Raw genomic sequence first — 22,763 nt, 5'->3', positions numbered from 1 at the left:
CCTAGTAGAGTGATTGGGGTTTGTAGAACAGCCAAGCAAATTGTTGCTTGTAAATACATGGTGTGGAGACAGGTTAATTACCAAGAAGTTTATAAGAGAACTTGTGTAAATCAATATGGTAGGTTTGGTTTAAAAGGAGGAATTCCCAGGATAGAATAATAATCTAAATTGGGATGATTATGGAGCATTTCGTTTTACCTTATGTGTTTTACTCTATGAAGTATTTAGAAACATGGGATTTTTATGGATTAGTTGGTGACACGTGTATGCAGTAGACCTCAGGATATTTCTACATGGTTGGGCAATACTGCCATTTTTCATGAGAGTGATGTGCCTGTGACACTAGATATTGGTAGACTCGGATTTCTAGTCAATCTTTTATCCTAGACATGTACACTTAGGACGGGATACTTGGGATGGATTGTTTACCACTGCCATGCTCAAGTTATTCGTTTTGGGAAGGTCTATTGTGTTCACCATACTTGGCCAGGATATTTACATTGTCGTATGCCGCGTTTTAGTGGAGTCATTGGTACTTATTTGTTCATGTGGAGGAGGGGACTACTGTATCATTGGATAGTATACCGATTATACAGGATTTCCCTGATTTGTTCCAGGGGATTCCAAGGTTGACGCTGAGTCGCGAGATTGACTTTGGGATTGACTTAACTTCAGGCATTACGTCTGTTGCTAGAGCACCATACTGGATGGCACCAGTGGAGATGCGCGAGTTGAGGGATTAGATTCAGCAGCTACTCAGCCAGGGTTTCATTCGCAGGAATACTTCACCCTGGGGAGCACTAGTGTTATTTTTGAAGAAGAAGGATGGTTCGCTCCGCTTGTGTATAGATTACAGGGAGTTGAACAAGGTTACGATTCGTAACGAGTATCCTTTGCCAGGATTGATGACTTGTTTGATCAGTTATGGGGAGTCACATACTTCTCCAAGATTGATCTGCATTCTGGATATCATCAGTTAAGGGTTAGGGAGCAAGATGTTCCTAAGACCGCATTTCTTACAAGATATAGATCTTATGAGTTTCGTGTCATACCGTTTGGGACGACTAATGCACCCGCAGTGTTCATAGACCTGATGAACGGAGTCTTCAGGGTTTACTTGGATCAATTTGTCATTGTCTTCATAGATGACATTTTGATTTACTCGGGATCAGAGGATGATCATGTTAGACATCTTCGGATAGTCTTGTAGATGCTTCGTGAGCACTAGTTGTATGCCAAGTTCGAGAATTGTAAATTTTGGCAGCGGGAGGCGAAAAGGTGAATAGCAGTAGATCCAGCCAAGGTTTTAGCCGAGGTTGGGTGGGGATAGCCTACTTCACCTACCGAGATTCAAAGTTTTTCTCAGTTTAGCGGGACATTATTAGAAGTTCATCCTGGGGTTCTCTAAGCTAGCTGGACCACTCACGCACCTTACTAAAAAGGGTGTATAGTTCGTGTGGGATGAACACTATCAGTGAGCTTTTGATGAGTTAAAGACTAGGTTAACTTCTGCACCGGTTTTGTCTACCCCACATAGTGGGATAGAGTATCTTGTACACGCAGATGCTTCGTTGCAGGGTCTTGGATGTGTTTTGCTGCAGAAGGAGCGACCGATTTCGTATGGATCTAGGAAGTTTCAGCCGCATGAGCTTAATTATCCAACGCATGATTTGGAGTTGGAAGCAGTGGGGTTTTTTTTTTTTTTTTTTGTTGCTTCACGCATTTGGAGGCATTATCTGTTGGGTGAGTCCTCAGGTTGTTTAGCGATCACAAGGACCATTTAGTGGTACCTTCTGCTAATGATTTGAGGAGGGATGTGATGACTGAGACTCACTACTCTGAGTTTTTGTTCATCCAGGAGGCGACACGATGTATTAGGTTATGAAGCGGCAGTTTTAGTGGACAGGTATGAAGAGGGATATTGCTCTTTTTGTCTCACGATGTAGTACTTGTCAGATGGTCAAGATTGATCATCAGAGGCCGCCAGGAGCTCTACAGACATTGTCGATACCAGAGTGGAAATAGGTTACTGCAGTTGGCGAGACTTTACATTTCAGAGATTGTAAAGCTGCATGGCATTCCATTGTCTATTATATTGGACAGGGATTCAAGCTTTGTGTCAGGATTTTGGAAGAGTTTTCAGCAGACTTTGGGGCACAGAATTACACCTTAGTACTACTTATCATCCTCAGACGGATGGACAGACTGAGCAGGTAAATCAGATCATGGAGGACATTTTCAGAAGACTATGGGGATGACACCATTTGCGGCTTTTTACGGCCGACCGTGTCGATCGTCTATTTGTTGGATGGAGGTTGGTGTGAGAAGATCCTTGGGTCTAGAGTTCATCAAGGATACTTCTGAGAAGATCACTCTTATTAGGGATTGCATGCGTACTGCCTAGAGTAGGTGGCAGACTTATGCGGATCGTCACATTCGTGCTTTAGGGTTTCAGGTTGGGGATCAAGTTATACTCAAAGTGTCTCCTATGAGGGGAGTAATACGTTTTTGGACGGAAGTGAAGTTATCTCCGTGATTTATCGGTCCATTCATGATTCCGGATCGAGTTGGAGCTGATGTTTATCGGTTGGCACTTCCAGATAATTTGGATCGTGTGCACAACGTGTTCCATGTTTCCATGTTGTGGAAATTCCTGCGAGATATAGATCGGTATCAGTAGATCGATGTTGGGGAGATTGAGTTGCAGCCGGATGCAACTTATTTGGAGCTACTGTGTCGTATCGTCGATTGTCGGGATTAAATCTTTCATAATAAGGTTATTCTTTTAGTTCGTGTCCAGTGGGTCATCACAATGAGGCTGAGTCTACATGGGAACAAGGGGACGTCATTCGCTCGCAGTTTCCTGAATTTTTGAAAGAAAATAAGAGTGAATTCCGAGGACGGAATTCCTTTTGTTCGGGGGGAAGAATGTAATACCCCTAATTTTTAGAAGGATAGTTTTGAAATTTATTTAATTGTATTTTTAAGTTTAATTGATTTACTTTATTTAATTAGGGATTTACTTTAAGTTAATTGTTTTATTTTCTCTAACAGTTTTAATTTACTTCTTTGCTTATGATAATTTGACTTAATTTACTTATTTGTTTATGTTACTTTGAATTTATGGATTTAATATAAATGAGGAATTAATGTGGTGTAATTAAATTGTTTTAAGTTAAATTAAATTTAAATTGGTTTTCACGTGAATATAGTTTCACAGGGTTTATAGTTTGCATTGACAGCCGACAGTGTATAACCTAGGTTTGGTTATGGGCTGTATTATACATGGATTAGGGTTTAAAGTTTAAGTTTATAAATAGGCTCATTACGGTGGTTTAGGGTTTAGAGAAACAATTAAACAAAAACGTAAGGAGGCATAGAGGGAACAGAGAAAGAAAGAGCAAACAGAGAGGTTACCGGAGAACTTGTGAAGAACCGTCGGTGTAAGGCAAGTTCTATAACTAACTCTATCTCTTTGACCTGTGTTCTTTGCATCCCTAATACAGTCTCAGGATGAAATAAAGATTAAATTAAATTGCTTTACACGTAAATTGCTTCATAACAGTATGTTTTCCTGTATGTGTGTTTTGTTCGTTTTTAAACTGTTTGTGTTTAATTTTTTTTTTTCAAATTGAATTTAATTAATGAATAATGAATAGAAATTACTTGGGAGCATCTTGGGTTTTAGTTTTAAATTGGAAAGAAAGTGGGTTTGAAAGATTAAACAAATTTGAACAGTATGTGTTATTGTATGGGTTTTAATCCACTTAGAAACGGTTTTGCGAAATTCTTGTTTCATATGGTTTTGAATAATAAGTAATGAATTGATTAAACTTTTGAACACCCAAGGACTTAATTTTAATCAGCAAGAAATTTGGTTTGGAGGATCAACACAACCGGACACTGCCGGAATTGGAAAAACGACGCACAGGGGAAGGAGCCTGCTCTATTTCAAGTAGAGCAGGCTCAATTAAAAAGTGGAACAGCCTCTACTTTGTAGTAGAGCCGGCTCTACTTAGTAGTGGAGGCGGCTCCTTCAACATGTTTCAGTTCTTCGCCTTTTCAGTGATGGTTTTGGCTACGGGTTTCAGAATTTGGTGTTTTCAGATGCTATTAGGAGCTATGCAGGGATGTTTCAGTAGCATCTAAGTCCTATTAGAAATTCTGAAGGTGTGATGATACATAATAAATTACAAAGAAATCGGTAGATTTAAGCCGTTACAGTTTCAGGTGAACTTGTGGACTGTTCTTGGAGGCAGAGGGTTTTAAGTGCATAACCCTATGAGTTGCAATTTATCTGGGAATGGTAATATTGTTAAATCATCTTTCTGTAATTTAAGTTAAGTTTATTAGATTACAGAATGATTATATATATTCATAAGTGACGGTAAGACACTTTTAAGGAAGTTTACATGGTTGAAATTTTGTAGATGATTCAAGTTGATTAATTTTAAATTAGCAACTAAATTAGGAGTTTGATATGTAAATCATATATCAATGGTATGGGGATTAAGCCTATTAACTAATATAAATTCAGTTAATACTTAATAAGGAACTAGTTGATGTTTCCAAGAATTTGTTTATGTCAACTTGTGGGATGTTGTGGAGTAATTACAAGTAAGCATATATATACTATTGTTATTATTATTATGCTTATTGTGAGTTACAGGATGATTATATTTCTTCTCTGCACTTAAAAATTTGTCAGAGAACCAGGTACTGGATGTATTGAACAAGCATGCTAATTAAACATTCTTGTTATGCTTATGATTGGATATGTTGATATTGATATGTTATGCTATCATATATATATTATCAATACTGGATGGATGGTTTGTATGCACCGGTATGGCACGGTGTCATATTAGGGGGATTAGCTCAAAAATGCTAAGTCCTACCTACTCTGGATTAAGGTACGGATTAACTACAAAAGTTAAGTCCTACCTATATTTTGTGTAAGATCAATAAATAATTGAGTGGCACTTTGGTTTGGAATGGAATTTAAATATATTTTTATGATGCCACGATATGAGCCTGAGTCTCAGAGTCGTTGGTTAGGGAGCGTATATGCATTGGGATGCATAGCTGGCTATGATGGTTGGATGTGTACCCTGCTAGGACTAGGTAGTCATGCCCACCTTTGGGTGCGTTTTCGCATGGTGCCTACTAGTCAGGTTGAGACAGGCCTATAGTCCAGTGAGAGTCCTGTAGTGTGATTATATATATATATTTTATCTACCGACTATTAGCTATTGTTGGATTGGTTAGGATGTACATGCGTATCGGGTCTCTGCTTGGGTAGTAGTAGTATAGAACTTGCATGTGGGCCTGACCCACTCATCATTTTTCAGGTATCGGACATTTCCAGTCTAGAGCTTGTTCGTGCTGAGCAGAGACGATCTTCGATTCTACTGACGACGTAGGACTTCTTTCCAAATATTAGATTTGGATTTTATTTTCAGTTTTTACTTTCATGTAGTTTGGGATTTTTATTAGGGGTCCACTAGAGATGGATTCCCGAGTTGTTAAACTGATGGAGATTTGGATTATCAGATTCTAAGTATTTAATTATAAAGGATTTTACTTTTAGTTTCTTCCAGCTTAAACTTTATTTATTAAATTCATTTTGTCATTTGTGTTCGATTAAATATTAATTGTTTGATATCCTTCGGATCTGTGCTCGGACTTGATCACCCGTGGCTCTAGAGTCGAGGGGTATCACAGGGCGTGGGCCTGGCCAACCCGCATTCAAAAATCTGGGGGTATCACATATGTCTTTAATAAAATTACAATATGGATTAAAGCAATCTGGGTGCATGTGGTACAATCGCCTCAGTGGGTACTTAATAAAAGAAGGGTATGTGAATAGTCATATTTGTCCATGCATTTTAATTAACAAAATAGAATCTGGTTTTGTTATATAGTTGTAGTATATGTTGATGATTTGAATTTGGTGGGAACCTCTGAAGAACTCCTACAGACTATCACTTATTTAAAGAAAGAATTCAAGATTAAAGATCTCGGAAAGACAATTTTTTGTCTGGAATTACAAATTAAACATTTATCAAAAGGAATCCATATTCACCAGTCAACATATATAGAGAAGACCAGTTCTGAAGCGTTTTTATATGGATAAAGCCTATCCCTTGAGCTCACCAATGGTTGTCCGATCACTTGATGTTAAGAAAGCTCCTTTTCAACCTCGAGAAGATGATGAGGAACTCCTTGGTCCTTAAGTACCATATCTTAATACAATTGTTGCTCTTATATATCTTGCAAATTACACATGACCTGACATTACTTTTTCAGTCAACTTATTAGTAAGATACAGTTCTACACCAACCTGTAGACATTGGAATGGAGTCAAACACATATTATGATATCTTCATGGAACAATTGATATGGGATTATTTTATTCAAAAGAATCAAAATCCTAGTTAATTGGATATACAGATGTTGGGTATCTATCTGATCCATATTAAGCCCGATCACAAACAGGGTATGTATTTACTTGTGGTGGCACGGCTATCTCATGGCACTCTATAAAATAAATAATGATTGCCACTTCCTCAAATCATTCTGAGATACTCGCAATTCATAAGGCAAGCAGGGAATACATTTGGTTGCGATTTATAATCCAACACAATAGAAACAACATGTGGCCCCTCAACAATAATGGATAGCCCCACAATATTATATGAAGATAATGTCGCATCCATCGTACAAATGAAAGAGGGTTATATCAAAAGTGACAGGACTAAGTATATCTCACCAAAATTCTTTTACGCACATGAACGCCAAAATAATGGTGAAATTGATATTCAACAAATACGTTCATGTGAAAATTTAGCAGACCTATTCACTAAGGCACTGCCAACCACGACATTCAAGAAATTGGTACACAACATTGGGATGCGACTACTTAAAGAACTTTGGCATTGATGGGGGGGAGTATTTAATTGAAAAAATATTGATATATACTGTACTCTTTTTTCTTCGCTCAGGTTTTGTCTCAATGGGTTTCCTAGTAAGGTTTTAATGTGGTAGTTCTAACCTATGCAATACTCTTTTCTGACACACACAAGAATATTATACTCTTTTTCTTTCGTTATAGTTTTTTCCCACTAATTTTTTTCTAGCAAGGTTTTAACGAGGCATGTTCTTAGTGTAGTATTGTGGATCCCAAGGGGAGTGTTATGAATATGGGATCCACCGTATTAACTTTAACGCAATGTATCAAGGATGTATGAGAATGAATTATACAATCATAGATATATATGTGTTTAGGCCTACGTACAACTAAATAATTAACAAGTGGGTACTGCAAGTGGCCTCTAGTGCGTGGTTCCCAAGAATAGCAAAGTGGGTACTGCATGTGGCCTCCAGTGCGTGGTTCCCAAAAATAGCTAAGAGACTACTTGATATAGTAAGTTGTAACCTTTACTTGCTTTGCAAGACCAGCTGTGACTATATATACGTGAAATATTTGGACCTGTAGTCCAAACACCTAAGGGTGTCAAGCCTGTTGGGTACAAATGGGTATTTATACGAAAACTTAATGAGAAAAATGAAATTATGAGGTACAAAGCCCGACTAGTAGCTCAAGATTTCTCACAGAGACCTGGTATTGATTATGAGGAAACATACTCTCCTGTGATTGATGCAACCACATTTTGATTCATAAGACATTTAGTAGTCACAAAAAGATTGCATATGCATCTAATGGACGTGGTTACAACATGTTTATATGGATCATCAGATAATGATATTTATATGAAAATCCTAGAAGGATATAAAATGCCTGAAACAAAATTACGTAGTATGTACTTGATAAAATTACAACGATCCCTATATGAATTGAAGTAATCTGGGCGAATGTGGTACAATCACCTTAGTGAGTACTTATTCAAAAAAGGGTATATGAACAATCATCTTTGTCTATGCATTTTTATTAACAAATCAGAATCTGGTTTTGTTATTGTTGCGGTATATGTTGATGATCTGAATCTTGTGAGAACATTGGATGAGATTGAAAAGACGACCATTTATTTAAAGAAAGAATTCGAAATGAAAGATCTTGGAATGACAAAATTCTGCCTTAGCCACAGGTTGAACATTTTTCGAGCGATATTCTCATCCAACAATCAACATATACATAAAAGGTTCTGAAACGTTTTTATATGGATAAAACCCATCCATTGAGCTTTCCAATGGTTGTCCGATCACTTGACGTCAAGAAATATCATTTTCGTCATCAAGAGGATGATGAAGAACTCCTTGGCCCTGAAATACTCTATCTAAGTGTGATTGGTGCTCTTATGTATCTTGCAAATTGCACACGGCTTGACACAGTATTTTCAATCAATTTATTAACAAGGTACAGTTCTGCACTAACTCACAGGCATTGGAATGGAATCAAACACATATTGCGGTTTCTTCGCGGCACAATTGATATGGAATTGTTTTATTCAAAAGAACCAAATTCTTAATTAATTGGATATGTAGATGTTGACTATTTTTCTGACCCACATAAAGCTCATTCACAAACAGGATATGTGTTTACTTGTGACGGCACTGCTATATCATAAAAATCTATGAAACAGACAACGATTGCAACTTCTTCAAATCATTATGAGATACTCGCAATTCATAAGGTAAACAGGGAATGTTTTTGGCTGAGGTTAAGGATCCAACATATTTGAACAACATTTGGTCTCTCATCAATAAAAGATAGCCCAACAGTATTATATAAAAATAATGCGACATGAATTACACAGATGAAAGAAGGGTATATTAAAAGTGACAGGACTAAGCACATCTCACGAAAATTATTTTATGCACATGAATGCCAGAAAAAAGGATAATATTGATATTCAGAGAATATGTTCATGTGAAAATCTAGCAGATTTATTCACTAAAATGCTTCAAACTATAACATTCAAGAAGCTGCTGGTGCACAAAATTAGAATGCGTCAACTAAAAGATCTTCAGGGTTGAACTAATGCAGCAATGAGGGAGAGTAATTAATCGAAGAGGTATTGACATACTGTACTCTTTTTCCTTCGTCTAAGTTTTGTCCCAATGGGTTTTCCTGATAAGGTTTTAATGAGGCAGTTTTAACCTATACAATACCATTTTCAGATACACAAGAATACTGGACTCTTTTTTCTTCGTCCAGGTTTTGTCCTAATGAGTTTTCTGATAAGGTTTTAATGAGGCAGTTTTAACCTATACAATACCATTTTCTTTGTCCTACTAGATTTTCTTTAGTAAGGTTTTAATAAAGCATATTCTTAGTGTAGTATTGTGGATCCCAAGGGAGAATGTTATGGATGTGGGATCCATATGATACATTTGTGGATGTAATCTTTGAACCTTGCATCATTGTTTACATCATCAATGATAATCCCTTTTAGTGGTGAACAAGTTTGTTATCTTGGCTTTACAGTGGAAGCTCATCCTTGAACCTATATATATCCATCATCATTGTACTCCGAAATATAGAGAAAAATGAAATAGTAAATGAAAATGATTATATTACTTTCTTTTATCTCTATTTTTCTCTCTTTATATATGCTATTACACTGTCTATAATATATAAAATTATAATAGAATCATTACAAACCTTAAGAAGAACAAAGATCCAAATTTCTACACGGATGAACAAAAAGATCACATCAAGCTGAAATTTAATATCCGTCACATTCCCATCCCTTGGGTTAGGCCTAGTAGTGGTAGGACCAAAGTTGGTTGAAGCGTACACAAAACCCACGTTTTGGACAGTCTTATTAGCATTGATTGGGCTTGGGGGACTATTAAGCAGGCCCATATGGTGCTGCACCCTCCTGCAACCACTAGAAGCTTCATCCGGGCATATGTAATGGAAACAAATACAAATACAAACATCACACTGAATACAAAGTTTTGAAATGGTTGGGCTTATATCATACATCTATGGATGAAGATAATAAAGAGATTTCACTGTATGAGAATAAAAGAGATGCACAAGTGTAACAAGCCTCTCAAACGTGTTTCAAAATTTAACCTTCACAATATAATCCCTAGTACCTTGTATATGATGTAGACACCCCATTTTTCCTCCTTTCATAAATTTTCACAAGTCTGAATTATTGCTTTCGGAATATACTTCTACATACATCATGTGAACATTTCATCTTTACACTCCGTAATTCCAAAAAATCCGATAATTACAGTCTAATATGAGGCTAAAGACAGTTATGGGTCAAACCAATCATTCTTACTGATTCATGGGTCCTGAATGACCCAACTTAAGTCCCAAATGACTCAAAATTGTAGGTGTACGCCACTCCAGAAGCCCTCTATGCCGAAAAAGAATAGTGAATCGGTGGGTCAAAAATCACGGATGCTTCCTTATTTCATTACCTTGTACTATTACATCATTCATGTTTTTTTACAAAATTTACATGCTTATCACAAAAATTGTGTGACGAGACAGGACAAGAAAGGACACTATAAAATTAATTGTAGCTTTCTCCAAACTGCCATGTTTATTTTTTTTTTTTAATTTATTTTTTAATCAAAATTTTCAAAATTAAATATTTTTCTAAAAACTTCCCATCATTAAAACTTAGTAACGGTAAAACATAACTCTAATTTTCTTGGTTTTAAAAGATTCAACATTATCATCGAACAAAGGGGTTGGGCATTAAATTGTTTAGAAATAATTTCACTCACCACCTCTTAGATTTGGCTATTTTTCACTTTCAAATATCTTTCGAAAAGTTTTATTTTTTTTATTTTCCGTTAAAGCCTCCCTTAAAAGAAGTGGAAAATACAACTTTGCCCCTAATTTTTTAATTTCATTTATTCCAAAATATTATGTTGCTTAAATGACAATTATGTCCCTACACCCACGTTACGTCAGCGCTCCGTCTGTCTCGTTCTGTTCATCAATTATTCCTTTTTCCGGACTCTTTTCTCAGCTCTGTTTCTGGGTCTTTTCATTCATCTGAACAAGCAAACAAAATAATCGATCTGGGTATCTTTAATCCATCAAAACTAACAACACAAATACATCAACCAAATCAAAGTATCACCATTCCCATGGATTACAGAACCAAATGAATATTAACACCACACCGGCCATTGATTACAGGACTCATAGACAAAATCAAAGGAGAAAACAGAGCATTAAAATTCCTTTATTCCTTTAACCATCCATTCATAAATCTTTTGGTTCATGAATTTTTCCTCTATTCGATTACGATTTTTTATCTTTAATTTCGCATATAAGCCCTAGTTTTCTATCTCAAAGATAAATCGTCTACAATGGACTACTTGGTTAGGCACAATCGGATTGTTCCCAGCAAGTTCATTATTGAAAGAAAGATGCTGATGCAATGGATTACCTTTTCATATGTCTTCCAGTAACTGAGATGTTTGACATGCTTTCTTTTCCCTCTTTGGTATTTGTTGGGTACAACATGAAAGAAGTGTAACCGGTAAATCAATATATGTAGAAACAATGGCAAGCTTCTCTGCATATTAGCCGCCCTTGCAATTGGTGTTGTGTTTAGAGGAGGAAACAAAAAAGACTTCTGAGAATGAGGAACTTCTGTTTTTTTCAGTTATCAGGGATTGTTTGAGAAATCATTATTCTATAATGGACTGCTTCAGAGTCATTATCTTCTGTGAATTTATTCCGATTGTTCTTCTTATTTGGCCTCATCCTTGTCATGTACTTCAGTTTTTCCATCTTTATTTTAAATAAACCAGATTTCATAATATATATATATATATATACACCCGGTTTCAGCTTTTTGTCATGACTAAGATTGTTGATGATTTGAAGCAAATAGTGGATTTCTGTTGTTTAGAGTGTGCGAGAGTTCATGTAGAGAATTTGGGTGGTTTAGAGGTTTTTTTTTCGGTAAATGTGTTGTTTAGAGTTGTTTGTGATGCCAAATCAAAGAGAGAGAGAGAGAGAAGAAGATTCAAAGAATTGAAGAACATGAGGGATGAGAGAACGAGAAGAAAGTTGGAGAATCCTTTTGGCTTCCCGGATTCAATAGATTTAGAGAGAGGATTAGACCCAAAACCAAAACCAAAGATCGAGATATAGAATCAAAGATAGAGAAAGAGGAATTTAGTGACAGATCAGACGCCATATAGATATGACTGTGTGTAATGTGTATATATATATATATCTATGTGTCTGCGTATGTGTGTGTATATATATAATTTGTAAATTTATAAATTTTTAGGAGTATTTTAGTCTTTTAATCTAATTTTTTTTTAGCTCAAGGGTTGGTTTGACAAATTTAAAAGGGCGATTAAGTTATTTTATATCGTGTCATGTTCAACTAATGGTTGGGGTGTTATTGAAAAACTGAGCAAAATGTTATGATGTGAGTGATATTTACTTTTAAAAAATATTTAAAATTGATATTTGACCAAATCTAAAGGTATTAATAAAATTAATCCAACTGTTTAATTTTGAATTCACTCAACAGGCGTTAAAAAGCCGAAGCACATCACATTTGGTTAAAAAAATCATATTTCAAACATGATTGCGACTTTTTGTGAAATTTTAAAGAATAAAAACACGATAATTTTATTTTAGCACGTGGTAATCATAATATTTAACGAAATACTTCAAGGGTGTCAAGCACCTTACCTAGCATAATTGAATCACTACACCTTACCTAGCATAATTGAATCACTAATTTCATCAATCTCAGTGACGTAGACTTACATGGAGCCACTATAAAATGACCTTTTTAAAAAATCATTTTGTGAAATGTATCAAAACTTACTCCCCTCCTTTTTTTTTTTTTTTTTTTTTTTTTTTTTTTTTTTTGTAAAAAAAAATATATTTTTTCAAGGCGACCTAACACACTTAAAAATAATTTTAGGTTGCGACTCCATGAATCTCTACATAAGGCTCTGCAATAAATTATTTTTGTCGCATTAAGTCAACGTTTTAATTTTAATTTTTTATTTTTTATATATATATATATATATAAAAAATAAAAAATTAAAATTAAAACGTTGACTTAATGCGACAAAAATAATTTAATATATTGTCATCGGCAAAAAGCTCACATACCACTTTTTTCATTTGAAAGCTCAAATTCTTACCATCCATTTTGGGAAGTAGATGATATACTACTAGGATATAAGACCCTTACTAACGTTTCAATTTGTATTCTTCCTTTTCAAACATGAGTTTTTTTTAAAAGTAACCCTCAAAATAGTGCGAGTCAAAAATCGAGTGCTATATATATTGGGGTACAATAAAGACTAGCTAAGAACCAGGTCAAAACGACACACAAAAAAATAAGTTGATTTGTGAAAGAGTTTTTCTTGTCATGTCCACGTGGTAAGTACCAACGTGGCCCACCCAGAGCTAATCTTAGGAAGTAATAAAGTTTCATAGGATCTTTCTGTCTAGATGCAGGTAATCTGCATCTTTACAAAAAGGTCTACGAGATCAATACGTTTTCTTAGAATAGAGATGAGAAATTTTGCTATTTAGAATTGTTACTCAATATAATTCGAAGTTAAGCCAAGGCTTGTATTCCACTGATATTTTATCATCTTCAAATAAGAAACTTTGTTATTTAGAATCGTTATTAAATCTATTTCTAAGTTAACTCAAAAGTTTCACTCTAAAGTAAATTGTGGAGGGTTCAAGTCTTTATAGTGATAAATGAGTGTGTAAAAATAAATTATTTTTGTCGCATTAAGTCAACGTTTTAATTTTAATTTTTTATTTTTATATATATATATATATATATTTTGTTATCGGCAAAAAGCTCACATACCACTTTTTTCATTTGAAAGCTCAAATTCTTACCATCCATTTTGGGAAGTAGATGATATACCACTAGGATACAAGACCCTTATTAACGTTTCAATTTGTATTGTTCCTTTTCAAACATGAGTTTTTTTTTAAAGTAACCCTCAAAATAGTGCGAGTCAAAAATTGGGTGCGATATATATTGGGGTACAACAAAGACTAGCTAAGAACCAGGTCAAAACGACATACAAAAAAATAAGTTGATTTTGTGAAAGAGTTTTTCTTGTCATGTCCACGTGGTAAGTACCAACGTGGCTCACCCAAAGCTAATCTTAGGAAGTAATAAAGTTTCATAGGATCTTTCTGTCTAGATGCAGGTAATTTGCATCTTTACAAAAAGGTCTGCGAGATCAATACGTTTTCTTAGAATAGAGATGAGAAATTTTGCTATTTAGAATTGTTACTCAATATAATTCGAAGTTAAGCCAAGGCTTGTATTCCAGTGATATTTTATCATCTTCAAATAAGAAACTTTGTTATTTAGAATCGTTATTAAATCTAATTCTAAGTTAACTCAAAAGTTTCACTCTAAAGTAAATTGTGGAGGGTTCAAGTCTTTATAGTGATAAATGAGTGTGTAAAAATGTTTTTTTGTAAAGAAAAATTATAAATAAAAAAATCAATTCTAAGTTGTGAAGCAATTGCAAAATATAAAAGATGCAGATACATGATTCCAATATGTAAAGTATATAAATGTTATCTCTTGAAAGATTCGAGCCCAACTCAACACAAAAGGCAAGGCAAGTCTTATCGGAAAGGCCAAGTCTTGAAACATTTTGACTGCTTTAGAATTTTGACCAACGAAAACTGTACACGCGTATAAGACTAACAAGGCCAAAACCTTGTACATTTTCACATTCTTTAGAAATTAAAACAATCAAAACTGTACACGCATTGGACCAAACTAGGTCTTTGCCATTATTCGAGTCACAGTCAACAAAGTCAAGGAATCACGATCACTGCCGTATGGGGACATGGAAAAAGAGGGAAAAATGGATGACAAAAACGCAAGGTTGGTTGGTAGAGCCACACGGTTCAAAGCCGCGTGGGCAGAGTGGACAAAATTGGGAACAAGAAGACCTAGAAGACAAAATTATATTTTAGGTTTTATATATTTATTTATGTCTCTTGTGAATTATGCATTGCTAATTTAAAGACTTTGTGTGAGTTCGAAATGAAATTAAACTTTATTTGATCTATACATTATATGATCAAATAAAGTTTAATTTTATTTTGAACTCATTATTAAGTTCATTTGTTACATTTAATTTAGAAATGGTTCTTGGAATGATATAGGAGCTTATCAATTCGTATAATATATTATATATTGACAACCTAAAAATTTAATTTACTATAACTTAGATTATTTTTATTAAATGATCCTATAATTTTCAACAAGTTAATTTTATTTTAAATAAAGATCAAATATGCATTCAAAAAAGGTTTAACCACTACAAGTGTCCATCTAAATCTAAAATGAAAAAGCCAATCACCACATAATGATGATTTACATTTTTTATATAAGACTAGCTAACACAATAATGCTCCCATAGTGATCAAAGTTCCGAAGTCCACTCCAAGTCCACAAAGATAATTTTGGGGTCTATGTTTGATTCATAAAACCTATTAAGTTCACACTATTTAGTCCATATATCATTTTTTATTTTATTTTTATTTTTTATTTATTATTGTAGCCCCTATCTTGAAATTTCATAGGACTCTCAATTATCTATTGTTAACTTTTCAACATGACAATTCTCTCTAATTTTATCTCAACATTGACTTCTTTAGGGACCAGAATAAATGGACCTCGACTTTCCATCCAAAGCAATTAAACCACAGAGCCGGACTCTCTCACACACAGAAACAAACACATATATATATCACCAATCTTTGTTCTTTCATTCGGTAGCACTTGAGAATTCTGCAAACTTTTGCGAGTAAATTTTCAAGTATTTCATCCTAAAATTGCTTAGTAGTTGCTTTATATATAGCTGAATCATTATGGACTATAGTACTTGTGTAGACACATCTCTCAGCATCAACCTCACTGCAGTTAATCCTTCGAGGCACATAGATGAAACTCCAGAGAGTGGAACTCATGAGCACTTGTTTCCAATTCTGAACCGGAAATCGCAATATGATCAAGGAGATTTTGTTGGTTTGGAAGGCAAATTAGCAGAGAAACAAGAGGTGAGTCAATGGACAAGGTTCATGCTATATATATATATGTGTGTGTGTGTGTGTGTGTTGTTATGTAAATATACTAACTGTATTGAATTAACATTAATTCGTGTAGCATGCAAGTTTTCTTTCATCTACTAAATATCCAAAATCCCATTCTTGCAACCAGGTCAATCTTCTGGTTGAAGAGCTGAATAGGGTAATCTTTGAGAACAGAAGGTTAACTGAAATGCTTACCATCGTTCGAGAGAAGTACAATGCTTTGCAAAGCCATTTCATGGATTTGACAAGCAACAAGTCTGATTCTGAACTTGTTAGATTGGGGAAGAGAAAAGCCGACGATGAAGATTGTGGCTATTATATTTGTACAAACAATGAAGATGCAGAGAACAGCTGTGGTACTAAAGAAGGTTCATGTAAGATGCCGAAGGAAAGCTTCAAAACAAACACATCACGAGTTTGTGTCAAGACGGATTATGAATCCGTTAAAAGCCTAGTAAGTCCTGAAACATTCATCAATTAATCGTGCTTAAGAAAATTAATGGATGGAAAATGATAATATACAATTTCTTGATGCCGTGAAATCTAGTCATTTGTGACAGATGGATATAAACTGTTATAAATCATTAGTCATTTGTAACAGACAAAATAAATTGTAGGGAAAAATCTTTTTTGTGAGACTTTTTTCCTTATGTCACAAAAATCTATATTAATCTATATTTAATATAGATTAATATAGATTTTAGTTAATATGCCAATAATCTATATTAATCTATCAGATAGAACTCGAATCATCATAGATTTTTGTGACACAAGGAAAAAAGTCTCACAAAAAAAGATTTTTCCCTACAAGTTATATGGTCTGTTACAATAAAAAACACAGCGAAAATTCCAAACAATCTGTCACAAATGCTTCTATTTGTTGTAATGGTAGACAAGCTAGCCTTTCCAAGTACTGTACTAAGAACCCTATTTGTTTCTTTGGTTAATTTGTATTACAGACAGTAAAGGATGGACATAGATGGAGAAAATATGGCCAAAAAGTTACTAGAGATAACTCGTCTCCTAGAGCTTACTATAAGTGCTCTTTTGCCCCAAGCTGCCCAGTCAAAAAGAAGGTGAGCCAAATCCTACAACACCTCTTTAATCGACCTTTCCTTTTTCTTCAAAAAGGAAAAAACATACAGTAAAAAACTTGTAGTTTTTCTAAGAAGTATATTGTGTATTTTATTTGCTTTGTTATAATTTTAGGTACAAAGAAGTGCTGAAGATCAATCTGTTTTAGTAGCCACATATGTAGGAGAGCACAACCACCACCACCACCCCTTTCAGGCTGAGTTGTCGTTGAGCACAAACCAATGTGTAAAGCCTGGTTCAATCCCTTGCTCAACCTCCTTGACCTCTTCAAGTTCAACAAAAACTTTAGATTTCATCAAACCGGGACTGTGTGGCATCGCGAAAAATTCTACCACGGACATTGAAGCCCCGGTGCATGAACAGTTCTTTCTCCAACAAATAGGCTCTTCCATGACAAGGGATTCAAGTTTCATGAGATCAGGACTCACAAAAGTCATTAATCCGGGAAGAACTTTGGAACAAAATGGGATAGAGTACTAGTGAAATCTCAATCTATAGAATACAATTTGATATTTGTTTGACTCTTTAGGTAATTAGAGTATTGAAAATAGATTTTTGAAACTGAATGCCATAGTATATTTTATGTTGCTTCCCATTTCTCTATAAAATGGTTTTTAGCTAGTAAATTAAGTTGGGATCGATGGAAGTAGTTACAAGTGAATTTTTGTTTGGAAGAAATTGTATTGAAGATGATATTGATATAGCTAAAACGTCACAAAGAATCGAAGTAGCATATCCTCTTTTCAGATATATGGGAGGTTGATGGCTCAAGTTTCCAACGGGATGAATGAGTTTGTGTGAGAACTAATTACCAGGAAAAGAAAAATGTTATATAGCTAAAAACTAAAGGGTAAATTTCACTTTATGCAACAGATTATTCCTTGCCAGACTATGTCCTTTTAATACCTAAAATGACGCAAACATTTCATAGATAAAATTGTAAAAAAGTCGGGAGGAAAGTGGGATTTCGAATAGGGAATAGGGATGGTAACGGGGCGGCGTTGACTAAACTCTACTACGCCCGTTAGAAAATTCGCCATATCAGCTACAGCCCTACTCCGAAGCGGGTTTGTAATTAATATACTATCTCCGCCCTTACTCCAGCTGACAAAGCACTGACTCCGCCCTGCAAAATTCGTTTAATTGTGGGCTGGGGTGGATTATGATACTTTCAATATTTAGTAAAAAAAAAACTAGCCCAATGTAGTCAAATTGGGCTGATAAAATAAGTTGGTTCAGCTTTTAAATCATTACATAGTAAATATTAACATATTAATTGACACTTAGTAACATGGGTCCTAAAAATATTAAATATATATATAAATTTTAAATGTACATGTATAATCGGGTTGGAGTCGGGGCGAGTTTATCTCTAAATCCGCCTCCACCCCAAACCTGCTTTGATTTTTTAATTATTTATCATACCCACCCCAAACCCATTTAGGGGACTATCAAATTCGCCTTTAATGCTTGCAGGAAACCTGTCACGTCGGGGGGAATTACCATCCCTAATTACAAAACATGGAGGGGTGACCGACTAGTATATCACTATAGAATTGGAGGGAGTCGCCCCTTGCGAAAATGTTTAGATTGCACCACCATACGAATATGGTGTCGGCCAGTCGAACAAAGAAATACTGTAGTTCGCGATCAGGAACATGTCTCCTAAATACTCCATCTAATGGGACGGGCGCCCTTTATATTTGATCTCGAACCAATTTGTACTTCTGACCCTAGTTAGTTAATTCGCGTATGATACGCGAATTAAATGCGTACGTACGAATTTTGGAAAAATACTTCCATTTGCCGATTAGAGTTGAAAGATACGGTAAAATACGCGTTTTTTTTTTCCATTACCCTGTATCTAACGCGTTTATTCGTTTTAGTCGCTCCGTTTAATTCGTAACCTAATTATTTTATTTTCTTTTCGTTCACAAACTTCACGTTTCTAATAACCTATTTTTCTGAAATACAAATTACCGTTTTTTCTACCCTTTTTTGCTTCTATAACCATTATCTTTCGCGCTATCAAAATAATATTATTTGTTGTGCAATCTTGGGAAAGGTTGTGACCATTCTCTCACTCAGTTGTTCTATATTCAAGGTATCACTTTCTTTTTTTTTTTTTTTTCTTTTTTTTAATCTCTTATTGTTGTCACTCCATTGTATGATCTTTAATCAAAATAATGAAATATATATATATATATACACACACACACTTGTGGAATACTATAATCTTGAAGAATTATAAGTTTTTATTGATGTTTGTAGATATTTATAAATTTTTTATTTTGTTGTGAGATCTTTTAAATTTTGTTTGTATCTTTATTGTTATTATTTTAGAAGTTTGTAAATCACCACACTCCCTAGATGTTTTAGTAGAGTATCACATTATATACTTATGAATTTATTATACATATATAGGCTATTAAGGAAAGATGGAAAAAAAGAGGGATGCATTTTGGGATCACGTTGAACAATTACAAGGTCGTTTCATGTGTAAGTATTGTAACTTAAACTATCCTGGAGGTATTTCAAGAGTCAAATCACACTTATCTGGGGTAAAAGGTAGAGACATTGAAATTTGTTCAAAAGTACCTCAAGAGGTTCAAGCAGCTGCAATTTTAGCAATTGGTGGTCCGAACAAAAAAATTAAAACTATAGTTACTCTAATTGATGTTGAGGAAGGTGGGTCTGTTAGTTTTTCCTCTTTATCTTCAAAAGGCTTACAACAATCTACCATGCCAGAAACAATTAAGAAGATGGATAAGAGTGAGGTGGATAAAAAACTTGCCAAGCACATTATTTTGAATAATATTTCATTTAATGTGGTTCAGACTCAATCTTTTATTGATTTCGTAAAAAGTGTTGCTGAATTTGAGTCAACATACATAGTTACTCAACTTTACGCACAAAGCTAATACCAGATTTTAGGACAGAAGTAGAGGCATACATTGGGAATGTGAAGAAAACTTGGGTTGTTACAGGTTGCACACTAATGTCAGATATATGGAGTGATATGAAGCAACGTGCCTTTATCAACATAATTGCATATTCACCTGGTAGGGCAGTATTTATGAATTCATTTGAAATTTCAAAGGATAAAAAAACAGGTGTTTATCTAAAAGATATTATGTCATCAGTAATTGAAGCTATTGGACCTAATCACGTTGTGCAGTTCATTACTGATAATGCATCAAATTTTGAATCAGCTGGTGACATGCTTATTGGTAAGTACCCTCGTATGTATAAAACATGATGTGCTGCTCATGGGATTCAGCTACTATTGAAAGATATTTATTCTGAAGTTTTGTGGATACATGATATTATTGATGATGCAAAATTAATTGTGACATATTTGTACAAGCACACTATTATTTTGTCATTAATGAGAGAACACACAAATCATAAAGAACTCAAACATCCTTGTGCGACTAGATTTGCCTCCAATTTTTTGATGGTTCAATCAATTTTAGAAGTTGAAGATGGATTGCGATTACTTGTGGCATCTTCTGAATAGAGGGGGTTGGATTACAACAAAAGAGGGATGGGACTAAAGGTTGCTAGTATTATTCAAAGTGTTGAGTTTTGGAGTAAAGGGAAAGAAGTAATACAAACTCTGGAGCTTTTAGTTAGAGTTCTTCGTTTGGTTGATGGAGATGGTTCAACTGCAGGATATTTGTATGAGGCGATGGAAAGGGCAAAAGAAACTATTAAACAACGTTATTGTATTAATCAAGCTAATTACATGCAGATATGGGTGTTATTTGAAAAACGGAGAATTGAAAATGTAATCCACCCAATACATGCAGCTGCTGCATTTTTAAATCATGCCTTCATGTGTAGCGAGGACTTCAGAGAAAATCGTGAAATGAAAGACGGTATAGATTTTATGTTAGGAAATTTTATTATTGAAGAAGAAAAGGAAGATTTTATTCGAGAACTGCAATTTTACCGTATGAAGACCATAACTTTATTCACAAATACAACAAAGACAATGTTGAAAACATCTCATCCTCGTAAGTTTTTATTTTTATTTTTTAAAATATCTTGCTAAAATTATAATAAGCTTTATATATTTAGTTTTATTATTATTATTATTATTTTTTATTATGTGTAGGAGTTTGGTGGGATTATTGTGGAGATTATCTTCCTCTGCTACAAAAGTATGCCATTCGTATATTGAGTCAGCCTTGCAGTTCTTCTTCATGTGAGAGAAATTGGAGTGCTTGGGAAGCTGCACAAACAAAGAAAAGGAATAGGTTGGCACCTACAATGTTGGACAATCTTGTATACGTAAGAATGAACACAATGATGATGGAAAAATTCAAGACACTCGAAGCACAAGATTTGGAGCCAATTAATCTTGACAAACTTAGTGACAATCTTGAATATGTTGATCATGAAGAATTGGAGGATTATTCCTTAGAGCCAACAGATGACGTTTCTAGTGATTTAGTCACCAATAATGAAGATCTTTCTTGGTTAGATGGTGTTATCTAAATTTAGAACAATTTTTTATTTTTATTCTGGGTAACATAGTTGATTATTTGAATTAAAATTTTTTTCATTAATTTTGTGATGAAATTGATCATGTTATGGACATATGGTTATTGTTTCATTATATTTAGATAGTTTATTATTATTTTTTTAATGATTATTGTGATAGTGTCAATTGTAATATATTTATTTTATTATTTATTACATATTATTTATTTTCCTTACAAATATATGATATATAAGAAAATAATAAGATGTGTATAGCCGAATTTTTTATCCCGAATTTCTAGTGTATATAACGTATTATATACGTACGTATCCGTATTCGTATTTTTACGTTTCTGTATTTTTGTGCCGAATTTTTTAAACGTATTTTTTTGAAAAATATCGAATTATACTCGTACGTTTCCGTATCCATATTTTTTCCGTACCGTATTTTACTAACTATGCTTCTGACCACCAAATGTCATTGATACGTTTTCAGTCTGATTTGGCTCTAAAGGACTCATTCCGATTGGAAACATGTGCCGAAAAAAAGAATTACGTAGGGACTTAAAATCATTTTTTGGAAAAATTTCATCTTTTAGGGCCTTTTTTTTTGCCTTATTTTCAGCGCTATAGAAGTCTAATTTTTTTATAATCTTTGCTTGAGGTTGGAATGGTTACGATTGAGATACATCTATTAAAAGTATATATGTTTAATGTGACATTTAAGATATAATAAATCTTATATTAATATATCATAATTAAAATAATTAATTAAATATTTAATTAAACATGCAAATTAGACCAATAAAATAATAATTGGATCAAGGCTAGTATTGGATATTATATTCTTAAGAAAATTTACGTTCCGCATGGTGTTGATAGACTCTATGGCGCTTGTCTCCCATGATATAACGGTGTACATCCACCAGTAGCAGCAATTCAAACTCGTGGATACAGTGAACCTTTTTTGTGTAATAATCTCTCTGACTCAAAAATGCTTTTATACTATATAAATGCTGAGAAATGGTTCGGACCAATTTTAATATGACTTGGTGAACTTAGATTAAGGTCTAAGTGACTCAGACCACTTGACCTATGGTTTGAATCCACT

The 22,763-nt window shown here is 34.2% G+C and overlaps 2 protein-coding genes across 2 annotated transcripts; both read left to right on the top strand.

The window, feature by feature from the left end:
• Nucleotides 1-15,472: 15,472 nt before the first annotated feature.
• Nucleotides 15,473-18,037, top strand: LOC132285475 (probable WRKY transcription factor 40). The gene is made up of 4 exons (XM_059787666.1): nucleotides 15,473-16,036; nucleotides 16,197-16,523; nucleotides 17,029-17,145; nucleotides 17,279-18,037. Exons 1-4 carry the CDS (start codon nucleotides 15,848-15,850, stop codon nucleotides 17,642-17,644), a joined length of 999 nt encoding a protein of 332 aa, XP_059643649.1. The 5' UTR covers nucleotides 15,473-15,847; the 3' UTR covers nucleotides 17,645-18,037.
• A 2,674-nt stretch (nucleotides 18,038-20,711) lies between these two features.
• LOC132281325 (uncharacterized) lies at nucleotides 20,712-21,667 on the top strand. The gene is made up of 2 exons (XM_059783040.1): nucleotides 20,712-21,183; nucleotides 21,285-21,667. The coding sequence occupies exons 1-2, from the start codon at nucleotides 20,712-20,714 to the stop codon at nucleotides 21,665-21,667; spliced, it is 855 nt and encodes a 284-aa protein (XP_059639023.1).
• The last annotated feature ends 1,096 nt before the right edge of the window (nucleotides 21,668-22,763 follow it).

This window comes from Cornus florida, unplaced genomic scaffold, assembly GCF_030987335.1.
Source record: "Cornus florida cultivar Cherokee Brave unplaced genomic scaffold, ASM3098733v1 CherokeeBrave_3.0.0_Hap2_Chr11, whole genome shotgun sequence".
Lineage (NCBI taxonomy): Eukaryota > Viridiplantae > Streptophyta > Magnoliopsida > Cornales > Cornaceae > Cornus > Cornus florida.
The sequence above is the reverse complement of the archived record's forward strand: the minus strand, read 5'-3'. Positions and strand labels throughout refer to the sequence as shown.